This window comes from Diadema antillarum, unplaced genomic scaffold, assembly GCF_040938485.1.
Source record: "Diadema antillarum isolate AM-2024a unplaced genomic scaffold, OU_Dant_1.0 scf00000065, whole genome shotgun sequence".
In the NCBI taxonomy this organism is placed as follows: Eukaryota; Metazoa; Echinodermata; class Echinoidea; order Diadematoida; family Diadematidae; genus Diadema; species Diadema antillarum.
In genome coordinates, this window is record NW_027270954.1 from 3,643,587 (window position 1) to 3,670,281 (window position 26,695).

A 26,695-nucleotide genomic window follows, 5' to 3' on the forward strand; every position below is an offset into this window, starting at 1 on the left:
TTGACTTGACTCTTTCTAAAGGCAGGGGGAATAATATTACCCATAACATTTGTCGGTAACGAGTCGGGGGAATGTGTTTTTTTTTCAAAAGATGAAATTTTGTGAAATTCTCTTTATATTTTCCTTATATTGTTGTACGCATGTGACATCTAAGTTATTCACACACTGCAGTAGTCTTCTCATCCAGCGGTTACTGCACAAAAACTTCAAAAATTCATAACTTTTGAACGGATTGTCCAATTTTCCTCAAACTTTCAATGATGTGTTCTACTAATATTGCTACATTCTCTCAATCCTTATGTTTATAAAGGTGAACTTGTCCTTTAAAAATCAGTTGAATTGAGCCAAAAATAAAATCTCGCCAACAATTCATGTGTTGGTCATTCCAGACTTGATTTCATCCACTTTGCTACTTGTGTCAATGTTACACAATGTTTTGGTCCATTATGCTTGTAAATATCATGATCACTACAAAGCATCACTGATTGCATCTCATTGATGCTCCTGCCGTAAATATTATTAACCCGTTGAGGACGAGTCCCGAGTATACTCGGGCAGGTGTCTATGGGAAATGCGTGTTGTAACAAAATCAAACCATCCTCAACGGGTTAAGACCAATATAATATAATCCAGTGCCCCACTCTCTGTGCAGAAAGTAGGTCTGTGGCATGATCGAATAACTGAGGTGGAACATGAGTTAAGTGATATGTTTTAATACTCATATCATACACATTGCACCCTATTCAACGAGTGTAGAAATGTGATTGATATTATGATGCGCACATCCCATTAAGTTTGATTTAGAGAGGAGAGAACGCAAACATATTGTATATTTGATATGTAATATGCTGTTTGTCGAAGTCAAACCATCTGAATGCCAAATTTGTAAATGGACAGTAAATGCACATCAAGTTAGTTCAGTTCACTTCATCTATAGTCATCCCTCTATTTAGTAGTTTGAAGAATCTCTGGATGAGCTTGCATGTTCCAACAGTGTCCGATCCATTTTCAGCTGGCTCATTCACTGACCTCCTCTCTCTATTTCCATCTCTCGCCTCAGTGCACGTTCTGGAAGAAGTGGAGCCCCAGCTCGACCAGTTCGTCTCCCCTGCGCCCCTGGAGGAAGAGACAGCCCGCCTGGAAGAGCGACTGATCAACTGCCGCGCCCACCTGGCCATGATCAAGTGCCTCAACCTGCTGTGCTGCTCCCCAAAGAGGCAGAAACCCAGCCCCACGTGATGGAGATGAGGGGCGGTGCCGGGGATCAGCCACTCCCGTTTGGGAGAAGTTGTGCGGAAATTACCCCAGCAGACCGGTCTCAAAGCGGTATACAGGAGGAGGAGGAGGAGGAGGGGGAGGAGGAAAGGGATGAAGGTGTGTTTGAGGACAGGGGGGATACAGCAATGACAAGTGAATACACTGACTCCTCAGGACTGTAGTATTGGAAGAAGACTCACCAAGGGAGACCAACTCATCTTTCTTCTTTTTTTTTCCTGATGCCTTCATGTCCATAACTTCTGATAGAGATGACAAGTAGAAGACGTCTGCTCCATGATCAGAAATCATATATTGACTTACAAGACTGTTTGATTTTAAGTTTGCTATGTTTAGGAGCACACAGCGGAGCAAAAGTTCGAAACGATGTGCTCTAGTAATCAAGGATGTGCAAGGTGTTTGTACATTAGCCCCCAGATGTGATTACGGCAGCCTCCAGAATCTTGAACACGTTCTGCCATGTGCAGAATTTACAAAAACTGATTCAAATCAAGCATCTCTGAGTTGTATCAATGTTGCTCTGTTCGCTGCGAGTAGATATCGAAGCTTCCCAACTTTCCACATAAGCAAGCTGTTGCTGGATTTTTGTTTTACAGTGAATGTGATCTTGTGTTTATTCACCTTCCTCGATAAAAGTCAATTTAAAGAACGCATACATTTTTGGTGTGGAAATTTTTTTTTTTTTTTTCATCCAGGCGATCCTTTTTTTTAATTTAAAGATGAAATTCAAGGAAGGTGCATGTTCATTAAGCAGGCAAATCTCATACAATGCAATTCCCAGTATGATTCCTCTACTCACCACAGAATCCATCTCACTCTATGCATAACTGTTGTGAGAGAACTATGCAGCTGCTAGTCTTGCATCAAGTCTCAATGCCTTTTTAATTTTGTCTCTCTCTTTTTCTCAATACTTTGCCATCATGAATCAAGACCTTTTCTATGTCTTGTTTTGTACAAGTCTTTTGCACTTTTTTAATGTGAACACCTTCTTTTGAATGAGCTCTTTTGGCCTGAAATTTTTTGTAAGACTTTTGATAAAAAAAAGAATCAGCAAATTTTTTCACTGCTTTTTATTGGTCACTCATATCTTCAGTTCATATTTTGTGCAGAGTTATAAGAGGTGTGGCAAAATCTGAATTGAGGGGTTGGATCCATTCATGTAAGCAAGCACTGTGTTGTGTGTAATCCCACCCATGAATATTTATCGCACCATGATGTAAATGAAAAATATTGTTTAAAACGCGCCGTATTAACAGGGAGGTTCCCACCTCCCTGGTATTAAGTCACAGGAGGCTGCACAATGCCACCTCTCTGGCATCAGTGTATACTTGCGTCAAAATTTACTGTGTTTGCCTTCTGCGTAAGTGTCAGTCGCACAAACCTGCATCCTCCATTGTTCCTTGTGTTCGCATCAAAGCAACTCTGTAGGAAGGCTTGTGGTGTATGACAGTCATTTGTCTTATATTCTCGTGGGCCACGTAAGAGTTCTTTGCTGTTGTGTTCAGTAGGAATAAAGGTAATTGCCTATAGGGTTTTGTGTGAGAAAACAGAAAATGTGTAAAAGATTCCCCCTTGTGCCATAGTGAAATCCTTTCCAACACTCATGAATGCCACTAATACGAGACCATGTTTGAGTTCATGCAAAATTTGTGTAGTTTTTTTTTTAATGACTGAATCAATATTTTAGGGTTTTGCACATTGCTGTATTTATTGGTTGTAAATAGTGCTTATATTTCCTCCTCTGTATTCTAATGCACAAGATTTCATTTCCAATGAAATATTTTGACATGAAGAAATTTTTCCAGTTCATTTCAGAATGAACTTTGTGTAAATGCAAACATTGGAACAATGGATGTTTGTTTTTCAATTTTTGTTTGTTTTTTTTTCTTTTCATGCTACATTTCTTGGTCTATTCTAATATATGCATTGCAAAATGAGTCATGTGTGATATTTTGTAGGAGTCAAAAAAGGTGAATAGGATTTCTTTATGAATTAGATTTCTTGGAAGATACGTAGAACAGTATTTGATGCACAAACTTGCCCTTGTCTGCTAGGTTCTGAGACAAGCAAAAATAGACTTTTATTTTAGATTAGTTGACACACGACCAAGACTGAAATTAATGTAGTGTTTGGAATTGTTGCTAATTTTGTGAAGAGAACTCTTCTGTCAGTTGATATACACCCATCTATGCATTGGAAATATTCCAAAATTACCTTTATGAATTGAGAGCTCACTTCAATTTGCTGAGTCTTTGTAAATACAAGTTTTTCAGCGTTGACATGTTTTCATCTCATGCATATGAGTAGACTTATATTTGGGAACAAACGTAGCTGAATCGATCATTTCTTGTCATTATTCTGCACGGCTTCGGCTTGCATGCAGAGTTTTGGAATTTTGTTCCCAACTCAAGCAGATGTAATGAGAGGAAGGGAGGAATTTTATTTAGCATCAGAGTCTCAAATATGCAGATATAGAATTAGTAATTTGACGACACACAACAACAAAGTTATTTTGTACAGAAAGTCTTTCATGCTTTAAAGCAAAGAGAAAACAATCAAGGACTTTTGATAAAGCAGAAAGCAAAGTGTGAGCAGATTCTAGTTGGGGCATTTTTGTTGATCAACTATGGAACAGTTTACTTGTCAAAAGTACTATTCAGTAGAGGCGCTGTGAGTGTGTGTGTGTCTCTGTGTGTGTATGAGTGTGTGTTTGAATAACATGTTGCCCCATTGATAGCTGCATGCTTAATGTTTCTTTTGACATTAGGACATTTCCTAGAAGTCTTCATTTACAAAATGTTCTAAAGTGAAGTGTGTTCAAATATTGTTTCCTTTCTTTTCAGTAAATGGCATAGCTTTTGAATTTTTCCATTGCTGCAAGTTGATTTGACTTGGTTTTTCAATGCATCGATGTATTTATGTATTAGTACATAACTTGTATATGAATGTATGTACGTATGTATGTTACATAGTCACCAAGACTTATTTATTATCTATCTTGAATAGTACATGCAAACTATTTTAGCAAGGTTAGAATTAGATGGTTCTAGATTGTAAACAAGAATCATCTGTAGTGATCATGGCACAAAATTTCCCTTTGTTGTATCATGACACAAATCAATTTATATGTGCAGTAATTATTCTGTCGTAATTGAACTGTAGACACTGCAAAATAGTAGAGTGACATTGGAGAGAGAAGAGAATTACAAAGAGGTAAGGTTTATGAACAGAATTTTTAGAAGACTATATTTGCAATATGAGTTATTAGAATGTGCATCACGTTCATTGTGTATATGCGAAGAACAAAAAAAAAAACATTTTGTGTGTACAAACAAAACAACAAAAATGTGTGGTTGTGGTTGGTTATTAAATTCCACCTTGAATAAGAGACTACCTTGTAGCATCCTCTTTTCATTATTCTTGTATATGTCACTTGTATGCATGAGAAGTGGTTTCAAATGTAGTTTTATGTCAAGAGAGAATATAAAACTCAAGGGGGCATTCCTATCTAATCACCAAGGTAAGACACTTACAAAGCACTCCCATTACAACGAACACACTTATAATCTAATTTCATTACAGTGCACTCCCATTATAACAAACATGGTTATAACGAAATTCCGGTTACAACAAAGTAAAAATTTGGGCCGCAAAGTTATCCACTTTATGTATTTTTATTGTTTATTTGTTCAGTTATAACAAAATTTTGATATAACGAAAGAAAACTGCCGGTCCCCGAGGACTTTATTATAATGGTAGTCCACTGTACAACAAAGTAAAAATTCAAGTCCCAAAATTATGATCTATATAATTCATCTATACTTCATATGTTGGGCTATAACAAAATTTCAATATAAAAAACAAACAAACAAACAACCAGTCCTGAGGACTTCATTTTGAAGGGAGTTGCCTGTATAAACCACAGGAAACAAAATGACCACTGGAATTTGTCCATCAATGTGACATGCATTGGCAATTGAAAAACCGCTGTCGCTAAGATGCAGTTTTGACATCAATTTCTTAACATTTGTCAGTCCCACAGGAGCATTAAAATGCTTCTACAATATATGTTGTCAAAAGGCATCCACCTTTTTTAAGAATTCCACTCAAAAGCTTATACAATATCATGTTGTTGCACATCATTCCATCAAGAGAAGAGACCATCCATCCATTTTTAGTGATTAAAGAACAAAACAAAACAAAACTTTCCTTTTTTTTAATGTACACAACAGATTAGGATTCATTTATGCCCGAGTCATGTGACTGGGCCACGTGATCATGATAGCTGTAACAAGATACCCACAGGATGCCACAAAACATGACTCATTTACAAAGAGCCAAAAGTCTTCTTCATTTTTTTTTTTCAAACTCTGACCTGCTGTTTGCTTACATACTACTTTGATGTTATCACCTCACTCCAGAATTACCCAGTCTTTTTAGAATAAATTCTGTGAAATAGCAAAGATTTGGTTTCCTCAAATACAGGCATCTCTTGTTCTAACCATGTTCACTGTAACGGGAGCACCATGTATGAAAGACTAAAAGACAATATCCTGTAAGATCTGTATCCATCACTAAGCCTTCTAGTGGTTCTGTTATCATCAATGTTGGTGTGTGTGTGTGTGTTTGTGGTGAATGTGTTTATTGTGGGTGAGGGGTTATTTATTTCAATTATTGGAAATATTATTTGGCATCTATGTGAAATAAAAGTTGCACAAATAACATCATACCCAATCCATAATGGGTTTTTTTTCTTCTTTCTTTTTTTTGGGGGGGACAAGGCGGCGAGAATGTTACACAAGATTTATTAACTGGTAAGTGCTTGTAATTTCAGCACAATTTTGTCCTTAACTGCTTTACTATCAAAAAAAAAAAAAAAAATCTTAATGAAGTGTATGTATATATATGTATGTATTTTTTAATTTGTTCATGAATACCTGCCAAATACCAGTCAAACACAATTATGTTTCAATGCATGTAATTATTGAAGATAGATGTTTTATTCTCATTTTTTCATAGATAGACATTCATGAAATGACTTTTTACAACACGTTTTATGTACAAACCAAACTGCAAAAAATAGAATTCACACATGTTGACATACTTAGAACATTTTTCATTGAAAGCTCCAGTACAATAAAGCAGCTGAAAGAGACAACTTAAAGGGATCGTATAGTTTTCATTGAGACCTAATTTCAGGTTTTTAACGTTTTTTTGGTGAGATAATGAGAAACCTCTTATGAAATATGAAAGAGCATGTAATTCCACGAGGAATTCAACGTTTATTTGATGAAAATTGGTTTTGAAATGGCTGAGATATCCTAAACAGAGCGATTCTAATAAAGTGTGGGACCCACCTTTCATTACGATCGCTTTGTTTTACTTTGTGTTTGGATGTTTAAGTCATTCCAAACCCGATTTTCATCAAATAAACTTTGAATTCCTCTTAAAATGGTATGCTCTGTACTATTTCATAAGTGTTTTCTTGGTAACTCGCAAAAAGTTAAAAGCCCAATTCTCACCTCCACCAATACTGTACCATCCCTTTAAAGATTAGAAATTAATGTGTCGTGCCTGTACTCTGTAATGCTAAATCATGTTCTTTATCACACCAATGAGTAGTGATCTATGTAATTAACCAATATTTGTTCAAAAAGAGTGTTTGAAAGTAATTTGCCATGCAGTACTTAACCGAGAATGCAAAGAAAAAAGTGAGGCACAAGTGCGAGCATATAGTTTGTATTGTAGTTTAAGTCCTCAAAATATATCTTCAGAAAGACCTATACAGCTTATTCTCACTTCCTTTTAGCATCTGCTCTCTTTTAGGTTTGAGCAAATGTTTTATAGTACTTTGGAAGTACTTTAGACACAATACAAGATATCCAAAACAAATTTATGTACATATATGGCAGGAATTTAATCAAGGTGTTGTGAGAAACAAGTCATTCATATTTTGTTTCAATCAAATCAAATAAATATGACATGTACTTTGCATTAATTGCTCTCTTCCTTCAATTTTTATCCACACAAATGTGGTTTCCAATGTAAATACATGTAGCCTCTATAGTTAAGAGAATGTTATTATTGTGTGATAAGAAAATATAATATGCATTTGACATTCTACCACAATGTGTCTTGCAATGATATATTTCTGCATTTACATTCATTTGATATTTCTTGCAAGCCTATTCAAAGGCCATTCATGACATCGTTTGACCACCACATGCATGGTCTTTTCTTAGGCACATAGAGAGACAATTGTGACAATCTCAGGCTGTGTAATAATTTTACATTCCACATTTAGAAGTAATAGTGTTACTAGCAAAGCAGTATCCATCACAATGTTTAGCTTTGACTGCGAAGAAGCCAAACATTTCATCCTTTCAAAAGAAGAAATCAAATTGATGGTGCTTCTACCCTAGTTCATATTTATCCTCATTGTTAATGTTACTCTTTAAAGTGCAATAACAAACCATACTTCAGGTTATACACAACACCATCTACATAATTGTATCTTATCTCCACTCAACACAGTCTCTTTCGGTGCATTGCTTTACACCCGACAGTTTCTTTGGTGCATTTCACCTTACACCCAACACAGCCTCGTTGAAGAGTGATCGATCCTCACACCATGCCAGGCTTAGCATACATGGGTAGGTGGTAGTAGTTGTAGCTGAGGAAGCTCAGGAGGCGTGTCTCCACATTCCTCTTGTTGCCCTGCCGATCAAACTCCTCGGCCAGGAACTTGCGGTCATGGGCCTCAAGCTGTTTGGAAGGGGAAGGGGGAGGGGGAGGGGGTAGAGAGAGAGGATAATAAGTCATGGGTCAGTAGAAAACAGTTCTGATCTATTTTGTGAGAGGTCTAGTGTACTCATCTATTTCACATCATCATTATCATCATCATCATCATCATCCCAATCACCATCACCACCATCATCAACATCATCACACCACCTCCAATATCATTATCATCATCACAATCATCATCATCATCATCATCATCATCATCATCATCATCATCATCATCATCATCATCCCAACCTCAACCACCACCACCATCAATATCATCACACTAACTCCACCAACATCGTCAACATCATCATCATCATTATCATCCTAACCACCACCACCACCACCATCAGCAGTACACCAACTCCAACATCATTTTCACCATCATCATCCCAACCACCACCGCCATCATCAATACCATCACACCACCTCCACCATCATTATCTTCATCATTATTTTTATCATCACCATCATCATCCCAACCACCACCACCACCATTACAACTCCACTTCCATTATCATCATCTGCATCATCATCATCCCAACCCCACCAACATCAATTTCATCACATCAACTTCACCACCATTATCATCATCATCATCATCATCATCATCATCATCATTCCAACCACAACTATCACCATCATTATCATCATCATCACCATCATCCCAACCACCACCATCACCATCATCACACCAACTCCAGCACTGTGATCATCCATGCCATTATCATCGTCGTCATCATCATCATCACGAAAGCCTCTATCACCATCATCATTATCATCATCAATCATCATCAGACTACTGCTCCACATTCCGTGATCATCTGACTGCCGCAAAACATTATCCCTCATGCTCCTATTGAGCAAGAATTTTCTGGTCACATGGAGCTGGCGCTACTCTGCACAATACTCACAAATCAATATTCAACAGCAGACAGGATCTGAAGAGAATACCACTGAAACAGACGCCACATGTCTAGCACTTCAAAACTATGGTTTACAAAAGCAGCATTCTTCAAAAGTCTATTCCATACCAGCACTCCTTTCACACAGCACACTCTTATCCTCTGGGTTCGCATTGGTGCTGGCGTGTCTTCTACGCTATTTCTGTCCATTGCACTCTGTTCTCATTCGTGCCTTATCAATAAGCAGCCACTAATCCTTCCTTTTTGCCCGGGGTATCAAATATGCGAGATAAAATCAGAGACCTTCCAACCAGGAGACCAATGGAATGCGATGGGTATCTTTGGGCAATGATTTGGGGCAATTCCATTTTTTAAATCCAAGTTGGTGTTTTTTCAAGGGGATAATGTTTGTGTGTTTGTTTTTTTTAGATGGGGGGAGGGGTTCAAAATTTATAGGCTTGATTCTAATCAGTATTACAGCCAGCAATGTTCACATGTTGACTTTACTACACATTGGCTCTATTTCAAATGATAGTCTATCCAGAATATGAGAACTGACATTTCCAAGAAAACTAACAATTTGGAAACCTCATCACCTGGTTTGGATTTTGTTTTCTGCCTATTCATGTAATCTATCTCCCTTATCAGTGTATGCCTTTCATGGTGCTTTAATTAAAATCAAAGACATATTTTAATGAAGAGTCATTGGCATTATGCAGCAATGTAAACTGGCAATGGGATTACTGCAAAGCACATAATCACTCTACTCAAGCGCACAATGTACTGAGTGGATTATATCCATTTCCTGATCCTGCGAAGTATCACATTCTCATGTTCAGCAGCAGCAATATGTCAAAAACAAAATATTTCCATAACAAGGACGGGCATTATGTTCGGAACATACACACAAAAAAAAGCCTCCAAAAGACCTCGACTGCTATCTCCTAAATCTAAGTCTCTGGCTAAACATATTGCAGCCACAGCTCTCTTGTTGTTGTTTTTTTCTTTTTCTATCCTTCTCATCTGACAAGAGTATATTTGATGCCTTTGAGGTAGGTAAACCTGAAGTGGGTCCAGGATGTAATAGAACATACTGGCGCAAGGGCCCCCAAATCTCTTGAAAATATCCTTCAGTCCATGTTTGGTTGATAAACTTCAAGAGAAATTTCGATACATCAAATGTACGTGTGATCGCAGGCACATGCCTATCCAATATACAGTGCACGGGCAACACTCACCAGGAGGTCCTGTGCAATCAGCTCTCTGACCTTCTCCTCCAACGAAGCCACATTTTCCGCCTGCAAAACATGGGGATCAGAGGTCAATTTTATCCATCTTTTTCATCAAAAGCTACAATGTACCTACTTGTGCAGACTTAACTCTGTGGCATGCATGCATAATTATGAAACACCAGTTGAATTATGTAGTATGATATACCAACTGACTTCAGTAATAACCACTCATTTTTTTTTTTTTTTTTAATATCCAGGGCATATATTACAAATGTATATCCATTGAGCCCAATGATTACCATTCAAGATGAATTGTATCAAATTACACACTGAAGATTCTGACACACTCTTTATAAAGAATGTAATTTCCCTCTAGTAAAAAATGAAGTCTGTAGTAGGGGGAAAAATCATGGTACTGACAAAGTGATGTCATAAACCCTGAAATCTCCACTAAGTGATACAGTAGACAGGACTAATTCACTTTGTGAAACCCATTAGATTTACCCCACTCAACTCCACACTTTCAATTACACCACAATACAAATTCCTATGTTTGGTTCCCACAAGTGTTTGTGGGTAATAACTCCACTGTAATGTACATTTTTATTTTGTAACCACACCACTGGTTGGTACTCATCCGATCACTGCGGTGCCCCCCAGGAGGTACCTCCCAGCCGACTCACCGGTCTCTGCACCAGGAGCTCCCTGACCTCCTGCCTGAAGTCGGTGAAGCGGTCATGGAAGACAGCCAGGCTCCAGGTCTCCCGGAAGTAGGTGTAGAGGTCCTTGATGAGGCCCTCGTTGTATCGGGACACCATGTTGTTGAGGAATCGCTCATGGAGGTTGTAGAGGCACAGGAGGTTGCTGTCATCAATGGGCTGGGCAGACAGAAGGAAAAGCATGTTGTGTGACAAGGCTCTCGCACAGTCAGTTTTCTCGTGATCCACAAAAGCCCACAATTGGCATCGTCACCATTAATGCTAGCAATAACACTAATTTTAAAGTCACTGAGTGATAGCACGACATATCTTTGGTTTTAGTCTTTGTATTTTCACAATGTGTATCAGATGAAACTGATTCACTTAAAGGACAAGTTCACCTTCATAAACATAAGGATTGAGAGAATGTAGCAATATTAGTAGAACACATCATTGAAAGTTTGAGGAAAATCAGACAATCGGTTCAAAAGTTATGAATTTTTGAAGTTTTTGTGCAGTACCCGCTGGATGAGAAGACTACTGCAGTGTATGAATAACTTAAATGTCACATGCGTACAACAATATAAGGAAAATATAAAGAGAACTAGCAGCACCCGTGGAAATCCACGGGTCTGAGGGGTTTTATTTTTTTTTCTCATAATACGATTTTGCACATTTTTATTGAAGAAATAAAAAGAAAAGTCTTCTCATTCTTTCGTTAATTGTGCTGTCTTCTAAATGACCACCCTTCCCAGAAATTTTATAATACATTTTTGTAGTATATGCCAGGCGATCCGGTCCATTGGTAGGGATCATTCCCGCCACTACTTGCTTTTATTATAGAACTTGAGTTTCGAGGGGTTATTTGCATCCGTTGAAGTCCAACAGTTGTCTTGTTGCCCCTCACCCCTCCCCCCCCCCCCCTCACGCACACACACATTTCCACCTCCGCAGGGCAAAAAACAAAAACATTCAGGGAAAAATTACCAAAAACGCAAATGAGATTCCCCGAAAGTTCTGCCCACAGGTTGTTCCCGTTGAAACGGGAAGATATTAACACTATGACTTTGATTACCCCCTGCTCTTGCATCCACGCGGGCACCCGCGGGAATCCACGGCTGGTCTCAAGGCCTCGGTTTGTTTTGTGTTTTTTTTTCATGTTTCTTTTCCCCACGTTATGAGAGAAAAATAAGATATTTTCGTCTTCATAATTTTGCTCCCTCCTTGTTGTTTTTAATCACCAAAACTTGGCTTGATATATCATATCAATATAGAACTACATCTGCTTCAGATTGTACATTATCATAATTAATATTAGGCCTACAATTATTGCTCCTATTATTGTTATTATTATATCATTATTATCATTATCTTTATCATTATTATTATTATTATTATTATTATTATTATTATTATTATTATCATCATTGTTATTATTTGGGCAGGGGGAGATCATAGTCATCAGGTTTAATAGGCACCCGTGGGAGTAGGTTCTCACGACCTCGTATTTTTTTTTCTTTAATATTTTTCCCATGTTATGGAAGAAAGAAGAATGTATACATCACTGCATTCGTCTTCATTTGCTCCCTCTTTTTTTGTCACCAAAACTTGGTTTGATAGACCATAGAACCACACATTCTATTTCCACTTGCAATTTTAAAAATAGGCGGTCGGCAAAGCGAGGTTTTCCTCTACGTCCGCTCATCTTATGAATATGTATGATTACAGCAGCTCTGCAGTAAACGAATGGACACAGCTGCGCGTGTAATCTGATATGTAAGGGTACGATCGGCAAATATATTTAGCCGCGTCCTAAACACTCTGCGTACAATGACACCGGACTTGAGAGCAAACGGCGAGCAAACTAAATGACCTACCTGAGCTGCATATAGTATTCTGCAGTTGTGCAAAATACAATTACATAACCAACGTTCGTTGTTTTCATTTGGGGACGCCAATAATGGCGAACTGTACGTAAATGCCCTTGTAGTCCATGTCACGCACACACAGATTCGTGAAACCATCGTCAATACATTCAGTACACGTAACAGGCGGAGGCAAAGGTACATCACAGAACTATATACACACAGTGTAGAGTGTGTATAAAGTTCTGCGAGGTACATTGTATGTGTGCGTGCGCGTCCGCCGGAAGATGTCAGAGATTTCGCTGCACCATCATCTTTAGTATCCCCCAGTGTCTCTGCAAGCTAAAAGATGGAAGATCGAGAAAGCAGGAGGCCAGCGCAGGTTCGGTGAATATTGAAACGCTCGGCTCTTTCGTCACGCACAAAAATGCATTATGCATGTAGCTAATTAATTTTTCTTTTTCGTCCTCGACGTCGACACGGAGGCGGAGAGGGGACGAAACCCGCGCCATTCGATGTAGGATACTCTCCTGCGGCCGACGGCACCGGTCGCAACTGCCCGGAGCCGACGGCTCGGGAGGAGATAGAGAAACCAGCAACGCCGAAATAAAACAGGAAATACATAAGGCCGCGACAACAACAACAACTTCGAGTATTATAGTATAGGATTTTACAAAATTCCATCTTTTGAAAAAAGTACACATTCCCCTGACTCGTTACCGACAAATGTTATGGGTAATATTATTCCCCCTGCCTTTAGAAAGAGGCAAGTCAAGAGCACTTTTATTATGCCAAAAAAGTGAAAATATGTTGAATTTTCTTTTACATTTTCTTTATACTGTTGTACGCATATGACTCACAAGTTGTAGTAGTCTCCTCATCCAGCGGTTCCAACACAAAAATTTAAAAAATTCATAACTTTTGCATCGATTGTGCAATTTTCCTCAAACTTTCACTGATGTGTTCTACTAATATTGTTGCATTTTCTCAATCCTTATGTTTATGAAGGTGAACTTGTCCTTTAATAAACTTTACAAGGAGCATCACAGCAACACTGGCACAAATTCAATCAAACAAGTAAGGATCTGACGTTTCGAAGGATCATGCTGTGTTGAACCGTATATACTGTAGAACCAGAAATGTTCACATGCGTGAAACTTTTGCGAATTTTGCAAGGAGCAAAGATTCGTGTCAGTAAAATGCATGTGAAAGTTCTTGTCTATCTAATGTATTGAATGCCAGTGGCAATTTGCTAAAGTTTCATGCCATGAATGTCTCTGGTTTTGCAGCAATCTTCTAAATGAGAGGCAGTAGCTTCTGTGTCAACTTAGACCAGAATCAAGCCATGTGATTTAGTCTACACTTCAAACAAGAATGGGCATCGCAAAATTCCCTGGGACCAACGACAGATTCATCATAATAAATCACACATTCCACATGATATATGTGGGTCTTCTGATCGATCAAACCCAACAAAATCTCATAGAGTACTGAAGTTTCAATCCATTTCTGTTCCACAAGTTCCCTCAACAAGAGACCCGCGGGTCTAGCGCTCACCTGAGTATCGCAAGTTCACCTTTCACGCAGTCACTAATCTAAATTATTCACAGCTCTACCAAAATTTGACCAGGCATTCTCAAGTAGAAGATGAAAATGTACAATAAGGGCCCAATTTTTTTAAGATTCCTTAATTTGGGGGGATGGGGGCCCCCTGGGGCCCTCTGGGTGGGGCATGGTGCCCATTTTGATAAATTGAGATCCTGACCCCCTAGGGATGCTACCTGCCAAGTTTGACAAAAATCCATCATGAGGTTTTCAGGAAGAAGATGAAAATGTACAATTCAGGCCCCCATTTGGACCCTTCCAACCACCACCCCCCCCCCCCCCTACCCAAGAGGGGTACCCCTGGATCTCCTATGAACAAACTTGAAACTACAGTCATTAATGTACTCACTCATAGTATTATCTCAGCTCTATATATAACTTCTGATTCTAGAGAAGATTTATAAAGATTCCTTCATTTGGGGGATTTGGGACCCCTGGGGGCCCCCTGGGTGGGGCATGGTGCCCATTTTAACAAATTGAGATCCTAACCCCCTAGGGATGCTACCTGCCAAGTTTGGTGAAAATAGGTCATGGGGTTCTCAAGAAGAAGATAAAAATGTACAATTTAGGCCCCATTAGGACCCCTCCTCACCCCCTCCCTCCCCTGGGTCCCAAGGGGGGCACCCCTGATTCTGCCATGAACAAACTTGAAACTACAGTCATCAATGTACTAACTCATAGTATTAACTTAGCTCTATCACTTCTGGTTCTAGAGAAGAAGATTTTTGCGGATATTCCTTAATTTTGGGGGGTTTGGGCCCCCTGGGGGCCCCCTGGGTGGGGCATGGTGCCCATTTTCACAAATTGATTTCCTAACCCCCTAGGGATGCTACCTGCCAAGTTTGGTGAAAATGGGTCATGGGGTTCTCAAGAAGACGATGAAAATGTACAATTTAGGCCCCATTAGAACCCTTCCCCACCCCCCTCCCCTGGGTCCCAAGGGGGGCACCCCTGATTCTGCCATGAACAAACTTGAAACTACAGTCATGAATGTACTAACTCATAGTATTAACTTAGCTCTATCACTTCTGGTTCTAGAGAAGAAGATTTTTACAGATTCCTTAATTTTGGGGGGTTTGGGCCCCCCTGGGGGCCCCCTGGGTGGGGCATGGTGCCCATTTTAACAAATTGAGTTTCTAACCCCCTAGGGATGCTACCTGCCAAGTTTGATGAAAATCGGTCTTGGGGTTTTCAAGAAGAAGATGAAAATGTAAAAAGTTTACGCACGACGCACGACGGACGACGGACGACGGACGACGGACGACGGACGACGCACGACGCACGACGCACGACGCACGACGCACGACGGACGCCGGACGAAGGGCGATCGCAATAGCTCACTTGAGCCTTTGGCTCAGGTGAGCTAAAAACTAACATCTAGCCTGAAATTCATTTTTATTTTGTCCCTTGAAAAAAAAAATAGTGGTGTAGCACTTTTCTTCCAAAACACTTTGAAAACACTTGGCACAGGCTCTATTTCTGTCCTTCCCCACCGATAACCCCCCAACTCCCACCAACCTCTGATCTGCACGCCTTGAGAATTGAAACCTACCTCTCTTGCCAGGCAGGTCACTGTCTGGATGTTGTTGTACTGGTTAAGATGAAGCCTGAAGTAGTTTCCTTTCCCGTCAGTCGTACTTATCTCACGACCCTGGCGAGAAATCATGAGAACACAAAAAGTTATAATTACATTCATTTATGGAGGCGGATGGCCTGCTTTGTCCTAGCATTGTTTACAGACTCTCTACTTAGCAACTACCTTGAAGCAGCTGAAAACAAAAACTCATGAAGAACATACAGAATTGCAACAGCCATTTCACTGTCATAATATCACATCACACAACAACCAAGACTCCTGACACCTTGCCCAAACTAATACTGTATACGTCGAATATTTCGCGAGGTTTTTATTTTCGCAAATTATAATTTCGCAAATTTCGCGAGTCAGGTGCTATTCGCAAAATTAAAGACACATGAAGATAATGACTCTGATCCCTGATATGAATGTGACACACACACATACATTTCTCCATTCAGTACAGTACTCCACGATCATGAATTTAACCACTCGTGAAATCGTTAAGAAATCCCAATTCGCGAAAATGTAGACTCACTAAATATATGGCATATACAGTACACAATATTATAAGACTACAAGGAAGTGGAATAAAATAAATGAATGATGCTTGTCACTGCCATGCTTCAAGAACAAGGAGTGTTTGTAATGGGCTACCACCTTTGAATGATAAAAGTTGTCATAGGAAAGCTATATGACCATGGTAAAAAATACTTCTTAGGGAAAGATGGCATGAAAACATGAAAACAATTTGCAGATGAGACTGAAGTATTTGAAACATGTTGTTTTTGTTGATCATGACAATTAAATCAAACTCTAAAACTTGAAGTCAATATTTTTTGCTGTACTCTTTATGTCACAATACTTTGCATAAGAAAGTATTAGTACTTATAACTCCCATATCAATTTGTACAGTAATGGACACACACACAAAAAAAAATAAAATCAACTGTTCACAGTAACTTTTGTCACATTTGATGCCAAGAATTAGAGCTTCATCACTTGTGAAACTGTACCAACATAATTTTCAAGAAGCTCAGCATATTCAGCTTGCTTTTTTTACTTCATGATGTCACAATGGAGAGCTATGTAAGAGCTGTAAAAGCATTCTAATCGAAATCATTACACTCTCATTGCATTGTCTGTCAGTGTTTCCAATGCAGTAAATCTATTCATTAGGAATATGAATGCTATTCATACTTGATGGCACTTTTAATCTTTTTGATAGCATTGCCATTCACAAGATGTCCATGATCTGTTGGTTTGGAAAAAAAAAAGTTGGGGGAAGAAACAAATTCTTTGATCTTCCTACTTTCTGCTTTAACTCACATAGTCAGCCTGGGCCATCTGAACCTCAAGGGGTGTGTCCAGGCCAGGCTTGCCGTAGTGCAGGTAGTGTAGGTCTCCAGGCAGCACCCCACCCTGTACCTTGGCCCCTGTGTACAGGGGAATGAGGCTGTGGGGCTCTGGTGGGGGCGCCAGGTCGTTCTCCACGGTGGGGTCAAAGAGGCGCAGCATAGTGGCAGCGACGGAGCGCCCCACCTCCTTGGAGTTGAAGTTGGAGTGGGTCCTGGCAATCAAAGGCAATCAAGAATCTTCACACAACTGATGTTATCTAATTTTTGCTATGAAAGCATAATTACAATTTTAATACGTAAATGTTACCATGGCACAATCTACCACTGTTAATGATGATGACTTGAATGATCCCAACCAAACAGTAACAAATATTTACCTCCGCCAAGGAAGGAGGAGGTTAAGTGATCATCGGCATTGGTTTGTCTGTTTGCAAAATAACTCAAAAAAGTTGTGAATGGATTTGAATGAAATTTGCAGGAAAAGGTGAAAGTGACACAAGGAATGGATGATTCAATTTTGGTAGTGATCCAGGAATTTTGTATGGATTTTTGAAGGATTTTCTTTTTTTTTTTTGCAGATAGGGTCAATGAACTCAGGAGTTCACACTGTGCGTATTTAAAGTTTGCATTCGAGCTCTAAAGTGCGTGCTCTGCTCGGGCGAGGAGGAATGACGCAAACAAAAGGCTTCTTTTTTGGGAAATTGGGCGATTTTCAACATGCGTGTAAGTAATGGGAGGAAATGAGCTGCTTGGCAGAGATCTGCACTCTACGAGTGATTTTTCTAGTTACCATGTTGATTGCCTTGCTGAAATTGCAGAATGATATCATGGCTTCCTATGCTAAATACTGATTGGTTACAGTGGTTATATTGGACCTACGTTCCCCTACTTATCACTATAATTGCCAAGCCGATACATTGTAAGTGCATATGCACCCATTGGAAGTAGTTCACAATCACACCAGTTATTATACAGGATATGGGGGGTATCGACTCAGGATGAATGTAAACTTGTGTACAAATATATTGATTTAGATCCATAAACTCCGGGTACAACAGTGCTTACAGGTGCCTATTTCCTCTCAAGAGAAAATTAGAATTGAAGGAAAGGAGTATTTACCACTGGTCAGCATGGTACTTCCTCTGGAATTTGGTGACTGGTCCAGCTGCCCTGATGGACAGGTCATTGGTGTGAAACATGGAATCGATGACCAGCTGGCCGTCATACACCAGGCAGCTGTCATTGATGGCTGCACAAATTAAAAAGTAGAACCACCAGAAAGAATGTTAACAGGGAAGACTGTCAGTAAAAAATGTAACGTAAACCTACAAAAAAAAAAAAAGAGTCTGTATACAATAACAGAACACAAACTTGATCTTGTTCCCCAAATGTGATATTTTTATAACAGGGAAATGAAACATACTCGAGTACTTGAGTTTCACAGTGTATTTGCATTCACATTACGAACTACTGCACAAAATACTGCGATATTTCACTGTATGTGTGGATGCCCCTACTGAGTAAGAGTTACAGGGTGTGTTCAAGTGCTCTAATGTGAATCCAAGCGAACTGAACCAAAGCGTACCGTACTGAACTGTGCCAGATTTGGAGTGTTCGAGCGCTCTGTTGAGAAAGCATACCTCATGAGTTATTTTTAGAGGGGGTCGTGCATTTCGTAGCAAAAGGATCATTCACCTGGTGCACTTGAACTACTTACAGATGTCCTGAACAAAGAAAATGACTTCTTGGCATTATGACGTATGTGCATGTTACACGCATTAGTCACAAGCAAACTTTTGGTAAGCTTTTGGTACCCTTTTGGAGCACATCAGAAAGTAGTACGGTACAGTTCACTTTAGGAGAGCGCTCAAATGCACCCCTAGAGTACACACCTTTGAAGGCCTCATAGTCCACAGCCTTGCGATGGAAGCAGAAGAAGACGGAGCACTCCAGCTTGAGGGGCTTGGTGTCCGAGGTGAAGGAGGCACAGTAGACCTCCCCCTCTCCCTCCCTGTCATTCAAGCCCTTACCGTCGTTCCACTGGGCCAGGAGGTACCCCTGGTGGAGCTCCACCCCGGCCTCGCCCATGCTGCGGTGGACAGCCTCCTGGACGGCCGTGTTGTTGAAGCAGGTGACGGCGAAGCGCTGTGGGGGCTGCACCATGGCGATGCGGTGGCCAGGCACGCCCAGCTTCAGCAGGGTCTGGACAGCAGTGTAGGCGTCAAGGCTGCTGCCATAGACAATGGCTTTACCTGTGAGTTCAGTCAGCAAAGGAGGGGTGATGATTAATCATACATATCTTCATTAAACATGTTTCCAAGGAGTGCCATGTAGTGCAAAAATCAGCAGAATATGCTGAAGGAAGAGTCACAGTACATTGTATTTCCAAGTATTATGTGTGCTTACATTCTACCATACATGTACATGAAGATAGCTAACTAATGGACTGCTCAGAATAAAAGGAATCACCCAAGAAACAATGTAAATATTCATGAATGACAAAGATTAAACCACAAGAACATTCTGCACGAAGAATCAAGTTCAAGTGGTACAAACACTGAACACATGAAGAGAATTAATACAGTTATCATTACCCTACTTAAAAGATATAAGAATGAATTGAACCTCGTTGTGGTAAAATAGCAGACAGACAATCATTGATCGCCATGTGCTTTTTGATGTACTTGGGCAATCCAGGGCACATGAAAGTTTTCAGTCCTGACAAGTTGTCAGTCTCTGACAATTACCATAGTAACAGTCAGTGACCAGAACTTCTCAGCCGATCAAAACCAGGGATTTTACTGAAGTTGTCAGATTGACAACTTCTCAGGGCTGACAACTTTCGTGAAACAGTGCCCAGAATTAGAAGGCAAGTCAGTGACATAGGCTACAAAACATTACATGACTTTCAGCCTCCACATGCTACAGAAAATGGGAGGTGTTTTTTGCTGTTGTTGTTGCTTTTTTTTAATTGCATTTGTGTTGTTTTGCTAGTTTGTTTTTTTCTTTTTTGAAGACCTAGAACAGACTTTGATGAATTTGTTGATGGCCTGGAACAGAGCACACATACCCTCAGCGTTGACGAATCTCTTGTTGAGCCATCTGATGGTCTGAGCGGCTTCCATCTCGTCGTTGACGGTGAAGACATTCTTGGGCTTGGGACCGATGAACCGCCGGTCGGGGTTGTTGGGAACCTCCTTGTTGGTCACCAGCTTGCTAACATCAGCACCGGTCGGGCAACTCACCTAGAATGCAGTGACAGTCACAAAAGAGACCTCAATATAAGTGTTGCATTTCTTTCCTTTGGCATGATATAAGCACAAATGTGATTCTGCCCTGTACCTGCTGTAATTTGAAGGCTCCTCACATTTAGAAGTCACCAAGAAGGTACAATCCTGAATGCAGTTTTATATGACACTGCAACCTACATATCATGAACTACAGTGAACATGAATTGATCACAGAATCATACTGAGCATCCATCTTGGTACAGTCATTACTTCATAATCTTTTTAACATTTGCCAATTCAAAATTTATCCTGTTATATAAAATCTAACTTTGTTGCCAAAACTGTAGAAGAGCTTTTAAGGACTGAAACAAAACCTAAGACTACTAAAAACAAAGTAAGATGGTTCTTACCTGATACTGCTGTCCAGTGGCTATGATGAGATGGTCATATGGTACCTTGGTTCCATTGCTCACCTTCACGTACTTGCTGGCTCTGGACAACACAAACAATAACAGCTGAACATTATTGCTGTAATGGGATCTTCTCTTTTATAATGGAAGTTATGTCAATAGGGAAACTGAAAGGTATTAGCTGTTTAAAAAAAAAAAATGGTACTGAAATGCCTTTATTGCTCTGAACTGACATAATATCCTCATGAAAAAAAAAATGGAAGAAAACGAGCATAATCACCATCACACAAGAGATTTGGTAAACTTTATTTTTTTCAAATCATCACATTCAAGTAGTATATGCCAACAATGTGTTGCTCATTTTCTTTAAAATGTCTTTTATGAAAACTTTATACCTGCTAACCATGAAATTCAATGAATAAGCACAAATGGGAGAATACATTGCAAATACAGGAATTTTTATGCATCGCCCATACCTCACCATTAGCCAATATTCACAAAAAACAAAACAAAAAAAAACAGAAACAGAAGGTTGAATAAAGCTTTCTTTTTCCTGAAATAAAACAAACAAGCAGAATTTAGATGTCCTCCTTTATTGTTTTGGATGGTTTCATTGTGATGTTTACTGCTTTTCTCTAAGACCTGTCCAGTGGCCGATTTGAAATGGGAACTGACCAGGCCATCCAGGCCACTCACCTGTTAATGGCTATCATCTTGGAGGCGACCACGTTGACCCACGACCGGAGCGAGATCTGCGAGAGCTCGTTGTGATTGTAGCAGTGGCTGGTGGACAGGAAGCTGGAGCGCACCTCATCATGGGGGAGGTGGTTGGGGAGACCGTGGGGGGAGACCAGACACAGGTTGTTGAACCTCAGGTGGGGACTGGTGAGAAAGGGAGAATTCACCAGCAAATGAAACAAACACACATTGTAGAAGAGGACTAGCCAATGTTATGTCATGAATGTCATCTACATGAGGCTACAATGCAGGGTCTGCATTAATGTTTTGTGACAACAAGTCCATTGAAACACATGTAGAAGTGTACTTGGACTAATCTGTAGAAATTACCAAGCATCCGACTTACGTAATCTCAAACCTAGATTTGTTGAATTCACATTTAATACAATACTGCTAAAATCTAGATATTAAAACATTATCCTTACATTACTGTAAAAGTGGAAATTTTCGCGGTGTTGAAATTTACGCGCATTTCACACAACCAGAAACTAGCGCTAAAATAAAAGTAAGCGAATATTTCTGCTGCTCGTATGTTCAAGTCATTAATGTCTTGATTCCGCAGAATCACAAACAAAGGAAACTCTTCTTGCCTGGCCGAGCACGAAAACTTAGTCGCACGAAAATATCCACTTTTACATTATGCCTCAGTAACCACCAGAAGTAGATATGTTGACTGGAGAACAAATTATGAGGTGACCAGACACATAGCATTAAAACAGAACCCACTCTCTTCTCAAGATCTCATTGTACAGCTGTACATTGAAACACTAAGAGCATCAAGAGGTAACCCATATATATGATATTATATCAGGTTGGCTTCCTCTATTGCTACAAGACTCATAGAAGAGACAAGCATGCAGCACTTGCAAGAATGAATGCATGTTTTTGATGTTTCATGCCTGAATTTGAAAAAAAAAAAATACACATAAACAAGGAAGGAAAGTGACCTTACAATTCAGATAATAAGATGGAGGGAATGCACAGACATAAAGAAAATCTTGATGCTTCATCTCTGATTATGAAGGAATTGGCACAAGCTGTGAAGCATGCATGTACTTACCAGAATGCCAACGTTTCAAGAAAAGCGATGCTGGTGTCTGACGCTCCCACCACCACGATGCGAGCGTTTATGGTGACTTTGGGTTCCAGGGTCAGTTTGCGATTGATGTGACTCAAAGCATACATTTCCTAGAGACAGAAATAACAGTTGAAGAGAGAATGTTTCACATTAATATACAAATGATGCACAGGATAGAGTGTGTTAGTGTAGTAGAGTGAGCTACGCCTCCACTAACGCCACGAAATAATCCTGTGCATCATTTGTTTTATAAAATGGGTCGAAAATTCGAAAACTAACATCATTTTTCAGCGTTTTTCACGTACCTTTGTGGGTCAAGACGTCCGAAGATGTTCGTCCCAAACATTTACGCACGTCGCACTCGCGGAAGTCCCGCACATACAGTATAAGTATAATGGGGGGTTGAGTTTCCGGACACTTAAGTTCCCGCATGAAAACTTACTTATTTTACATAGAATATGCACCCTTTACCTTAAAGACTTGATATAGACTCCTCATATAGGCCTACTAGACAACATACTCTGAAAACGGCGTGAGAATTAACCTGCTAAATCGTTGGATTTGCTCTTCAAAGTGACTCCATGTACGCGTCCGGTCCCATAACGCTTGGTCTACTGTACTGTACAAAGTGTACGTATCACGTACGTACGCCACACATGTTATGCACAAGGGAAGACAGGCCGGCCGGCCGGCAGCCCGAACTAGAAGTTGTTTACAGGATTGACAGCACGTATGCATGCAATTCATCAAAGGAGCTGCCGCGCGCACAGACGATCGGCAATCTACCATAGGATTACAGGCAGTGCAATTGTACTGAAGTAAAGGAAGGAGGTGTGTCTCATTTCAGCGCTTCCTATTGGCTACATTCTTGAACCCATTTTATAATCATTTATAGTTGAGGGCACAGCAAATTTTGCAGAAATGCTGTCAGTAGCCAAAAATGCTTTCCTTTGGGAAGAAGGAACCTCGACGTCTAAACATATTCTAACAAATATTTTGCTTTTCCTTGTATGATCAAATCAACATACACGCTACAGGCAAACTATTATGCCACATTCAGTTTACGTTTTTTTCCCCGACAGGAAAAACAGTTGACATTAAAAACATGGCGTACATTGATCCTCATCAGTCTTACAACATTGAAATATTCGGCAAAACTTTAACTTTTTTACGAGCTTGTCATCAGCGCACATTTCTTTAACAATGATTTAACCATTCTTCAAAATGTATGTCACAAAACCACATAATTACACTTCTCTCTGGTTTCAAATATCTTGAGGTACTGATGCACCTCTCTTTTGCATCAGATTGAAAGGTAATATGCATCTTATTTACAGTTACCATAATATGTGATTGCTGTTGATTATGCTTTTTGCAGTGTTTTGTTAGTTCTGTTGCTACTATTTCACTTTGTTTGTTTATTTGTTTTTGAAATGGTAGTTAAAAGGATTTTTTCGGGTAGCTACATACCTGCTGCTTGATGACTCTCTCCGATGGTGCATTCTGCCCAAGCTGTGTGAGTGGGTAGATGATTTGTCGGCGAGCCCTGACAGGGACCATGAAGTTGAGAGAAGTGACCAGCGAGTGCTTTGTGTCCTCCTGTGTGAAATATAATGATCACAATGGTAAATAGACAACTCACTTCTTGAATCTGAACGAGGGGAAAACATCCAAATATATCGCTTTCCTTACGAAATATCATCTTTGCATCTACAGATGTGGTACATTAACTAGCTAAGGTAACATCGAGGAAATATCAATCCAATGCCAGCTAAATGTGTTAGGAGGCAGAGTAAGTTGTAAAAGATCGCCACACTATCTTACATACACAATACCACGTATTCATTAATGAGGCCACGGGGAGGGCTCAACATTTGCGGTGGCCCGATGGCCCAAGGCCATAAAGATTGATGTCAGGCCATCAAATTTCCAAAAAGGTTAATCTTTCGTTTGCGTGATAGGGGTAACTAGAATTTCAAATATACTGTTATGATTCCTTTCATATCAGGCCACCACAACACCACAACTATTAGGGGCTCGAACGATCCAGCAGAAAAAAAAAAAAAAAAAAAAAAAAACTGGTGTCGAGCCTTGTCATAGGTCATATGACATATCCTTCAGTAGCATCAATCCTACTGCAAACTATAGTTCATAATCATAACATTGTAAATGTGTCAAACAAAATGTCTTACAAAGACAATACTGTGGATCAATAAGACAAGGGTGTCTATCATATTCACTGTCAAGCATAATGCATTTACATTCATTCACCCATTATTGCTCCAGTGTCAATGTGATTAATGTGGTCTAGATCTTGCATCATGCTGTGGGTGTCCATAGCTCTCCGATACTCACCGAGAACTGAGGATAGACGGGATAGTAGAGGCAGGTCTGATGAGACTGCCTGAGGATCTCCTTGAGGAAGTGCTTGGTGCGGTGCTGAAAGATGGGGTTCAGAGCGAAGTGGTGGAGGTGGCCGTGCTCGTCCCGCCGGTGGTGGTTGAAGTAGATGAAGTCCTCGATGTTGTAGTGGGAGCGGATGAACTCAATGTCCTCCTCTACCCTGGTAAGCGCCACGCCCACCACCTGGTCCAGGCAGGTCGCTACAAAGGCCTTGATGGGCGTACCGTCCTGCCAAACATTCAAAATTACACTGCTAAAATACCTGCAAGATATTGTCTTAATGGACATGAAGACACTACAATGCAACCAGTCACATGTCCTTGCTCACAGCCACAGTTTGCTAAGCTGTTCTCTTGACATTTTGTTTCCTTCCCTACAAACTTGACTTCAATGATGATTAAACACAATTTACTCTGGTGCAACAATGTGTTAATCCCACATGGGTCCTTCTGTGTTACACGAGGACTATAGGGAGAACATGATCCCTATCGCTAGAGAACTACATTCGGGGCATGTGTGCTGACTGGAATGAAGAACAGAGGAAATATATATCTACATCGCCAAATAAAGCACAGGATTACAATATTTCGTTGATAACAAATTTGCAAGTTCTGTTTACGTTGTGTTCTGTTGTCAGTAATGTTTAAAAGTAATGGTCAATTATATTATTTGCATTGAAACATTGAAAAATGCAGAAATAAAACCAAACCAAACTAAACTGTATTCGAACTATCATCATCACTGTCATCATCATCGTCACTGTCAACAAAGAACAGCAAGCTCAGGATATGTTTCAATAAGGGTACGATAATTGACTATCATATTGGCTTCTTCAAAACTCATTCTTCTTCAAAATACATGTATTTGGTTTCAAGAAATATACCATTCTACTTGGCACATTAATTTCTGCCATATCTCCTTCTTGCACTAAGCTCAATGACCTTCATAGATAAACTAATGTCTTTTAACTAATACCTCATCCCTCCTGGCTTTGTTGAATTTGTCCAGGTCAGCCAGCAGCACCTCCTTGTTATAGATATTCTCAGCCAGAGTCTGGATGGCCGGCACGTCGGCCGTCCTGGCCGGTCGGACGGTGAAGGACTGGAGGAGACCGGCCCGGTTGAAGAGGTAGAGCTCCTGGGGCAGGACACTGGGGACCTTAGGGGTCACTCTCTGTTGGGACGGAGGGGTTCAGAAAGAATGACCTATGGCTATTTTCATTCTTGATTTTCCAACTGTAAAAGCCGTTATCTTTTTGTGTACAGATATTTTCGCAAATGAAGAGGTTACAACCATTTTCACGAGATATTGTTTTTGCAATTTGACACAAAGGCTATCGTAGTGTAACTCTCTTGCTTCAGGTTTGTTTGATAGGGAGGGATGCGCGTAACGTTAGACATACTAGCATGTTGCATTACTGTGAAACAAGTTATTGGGTTCATCTTATCATGAAATAATACCATGCACCACTACAGTACAACAATCTGGTTGCACTTGATGAATATTAAAGCCAAATGGATAGGATTGTTGGTG

At 39.9% G+C, this 26,695-nt stretch overlaps 2 protein-coding genes across 2 annotated transcripts in view; one reads left to right on the forward strand and one right to left on the reverse strand.

Moving 5' to 3' along the window:
* The window catches only part of LOC139716475 (uncharacterized), a 147,148-nt gene extending 145,877 nt beyond the window's left edge, over window positions 1–1,271 (forward strand). The window contains exon 12 of the mRNA XM_071628021.1: window positions 1,061–1,271. Coding sequence (XP_071484122.1) covers window positions 1,061–1,153 — 93 coding nt within the window. The 3' untranslated portion in view covers window positions 1,154–1,271. The remainder of the gene's footprint in view (window positions 1–1,060) is intronic.
* A 6,443-nt stretch (window positions 1,272–7,714) lies between these two features.
* Window positions 7,715–26,695, reverse strand: part of LOC139716403 (cilia- and flagella-associated protein 61-like) — a 28,544-nt gene continuing 9,563 nt past the window's right edge. The window contains exons 13-26 of the mRNA XM_071627950.1: window positions 26,138–26,335; window positions 25,115–25,390; window positions 24,230–24,358; window positions 22,742–22,869; window positions 21,640–21,825; window positions 20,944–21,025; window positions 20,374–20,548; window positions 19,196–19,555; window positions 18,423–18,552; window positions 17,275–17,515; window positions 15,922–16,020; window positions 10,885–11,079; window positions 10,208–10,267; window positions 7,715–8,040 (exon numbers count right to left, since the gene is read on the reverse strand). Coding sequence (XP_071484051.1) covers window positions 7,900–8,040; window positions 10,208–10,267; window positions 10,885–11,079; window positions 15,922–16,020; window positions 17,275–17,515; window positions 18,423–18,552; window positions 19,196–19,555; window positions 20,374–20,548; window positions 20,944–21,025; window positions 21,640–21,825; window positions 22,742–22,869; window positions 24,230–24,358; window positions 25,115–25,390; window positions 26,138–26,335 — 2,400 coding nt within the window. The 3' untranslated portion in view covers window positions 7,715–7,899. The remainder of the gene's footprint in view (window positions 8,041–10,207; window positions 10,268–10,884; window positions 11,080–15,921; window positions 16,021–17,274; window positions 17,516–18,422; window positions 18,553–19,195; window positions 19,556–20,373; window positions 20,549–20,943; window positions 21,026–21,639; window positions 21,826–22,741; window positions 22,870–24,229; window positions 24,359–25,114; window positions 25,391–26,137; window positions 26,336–26,695) is intronic.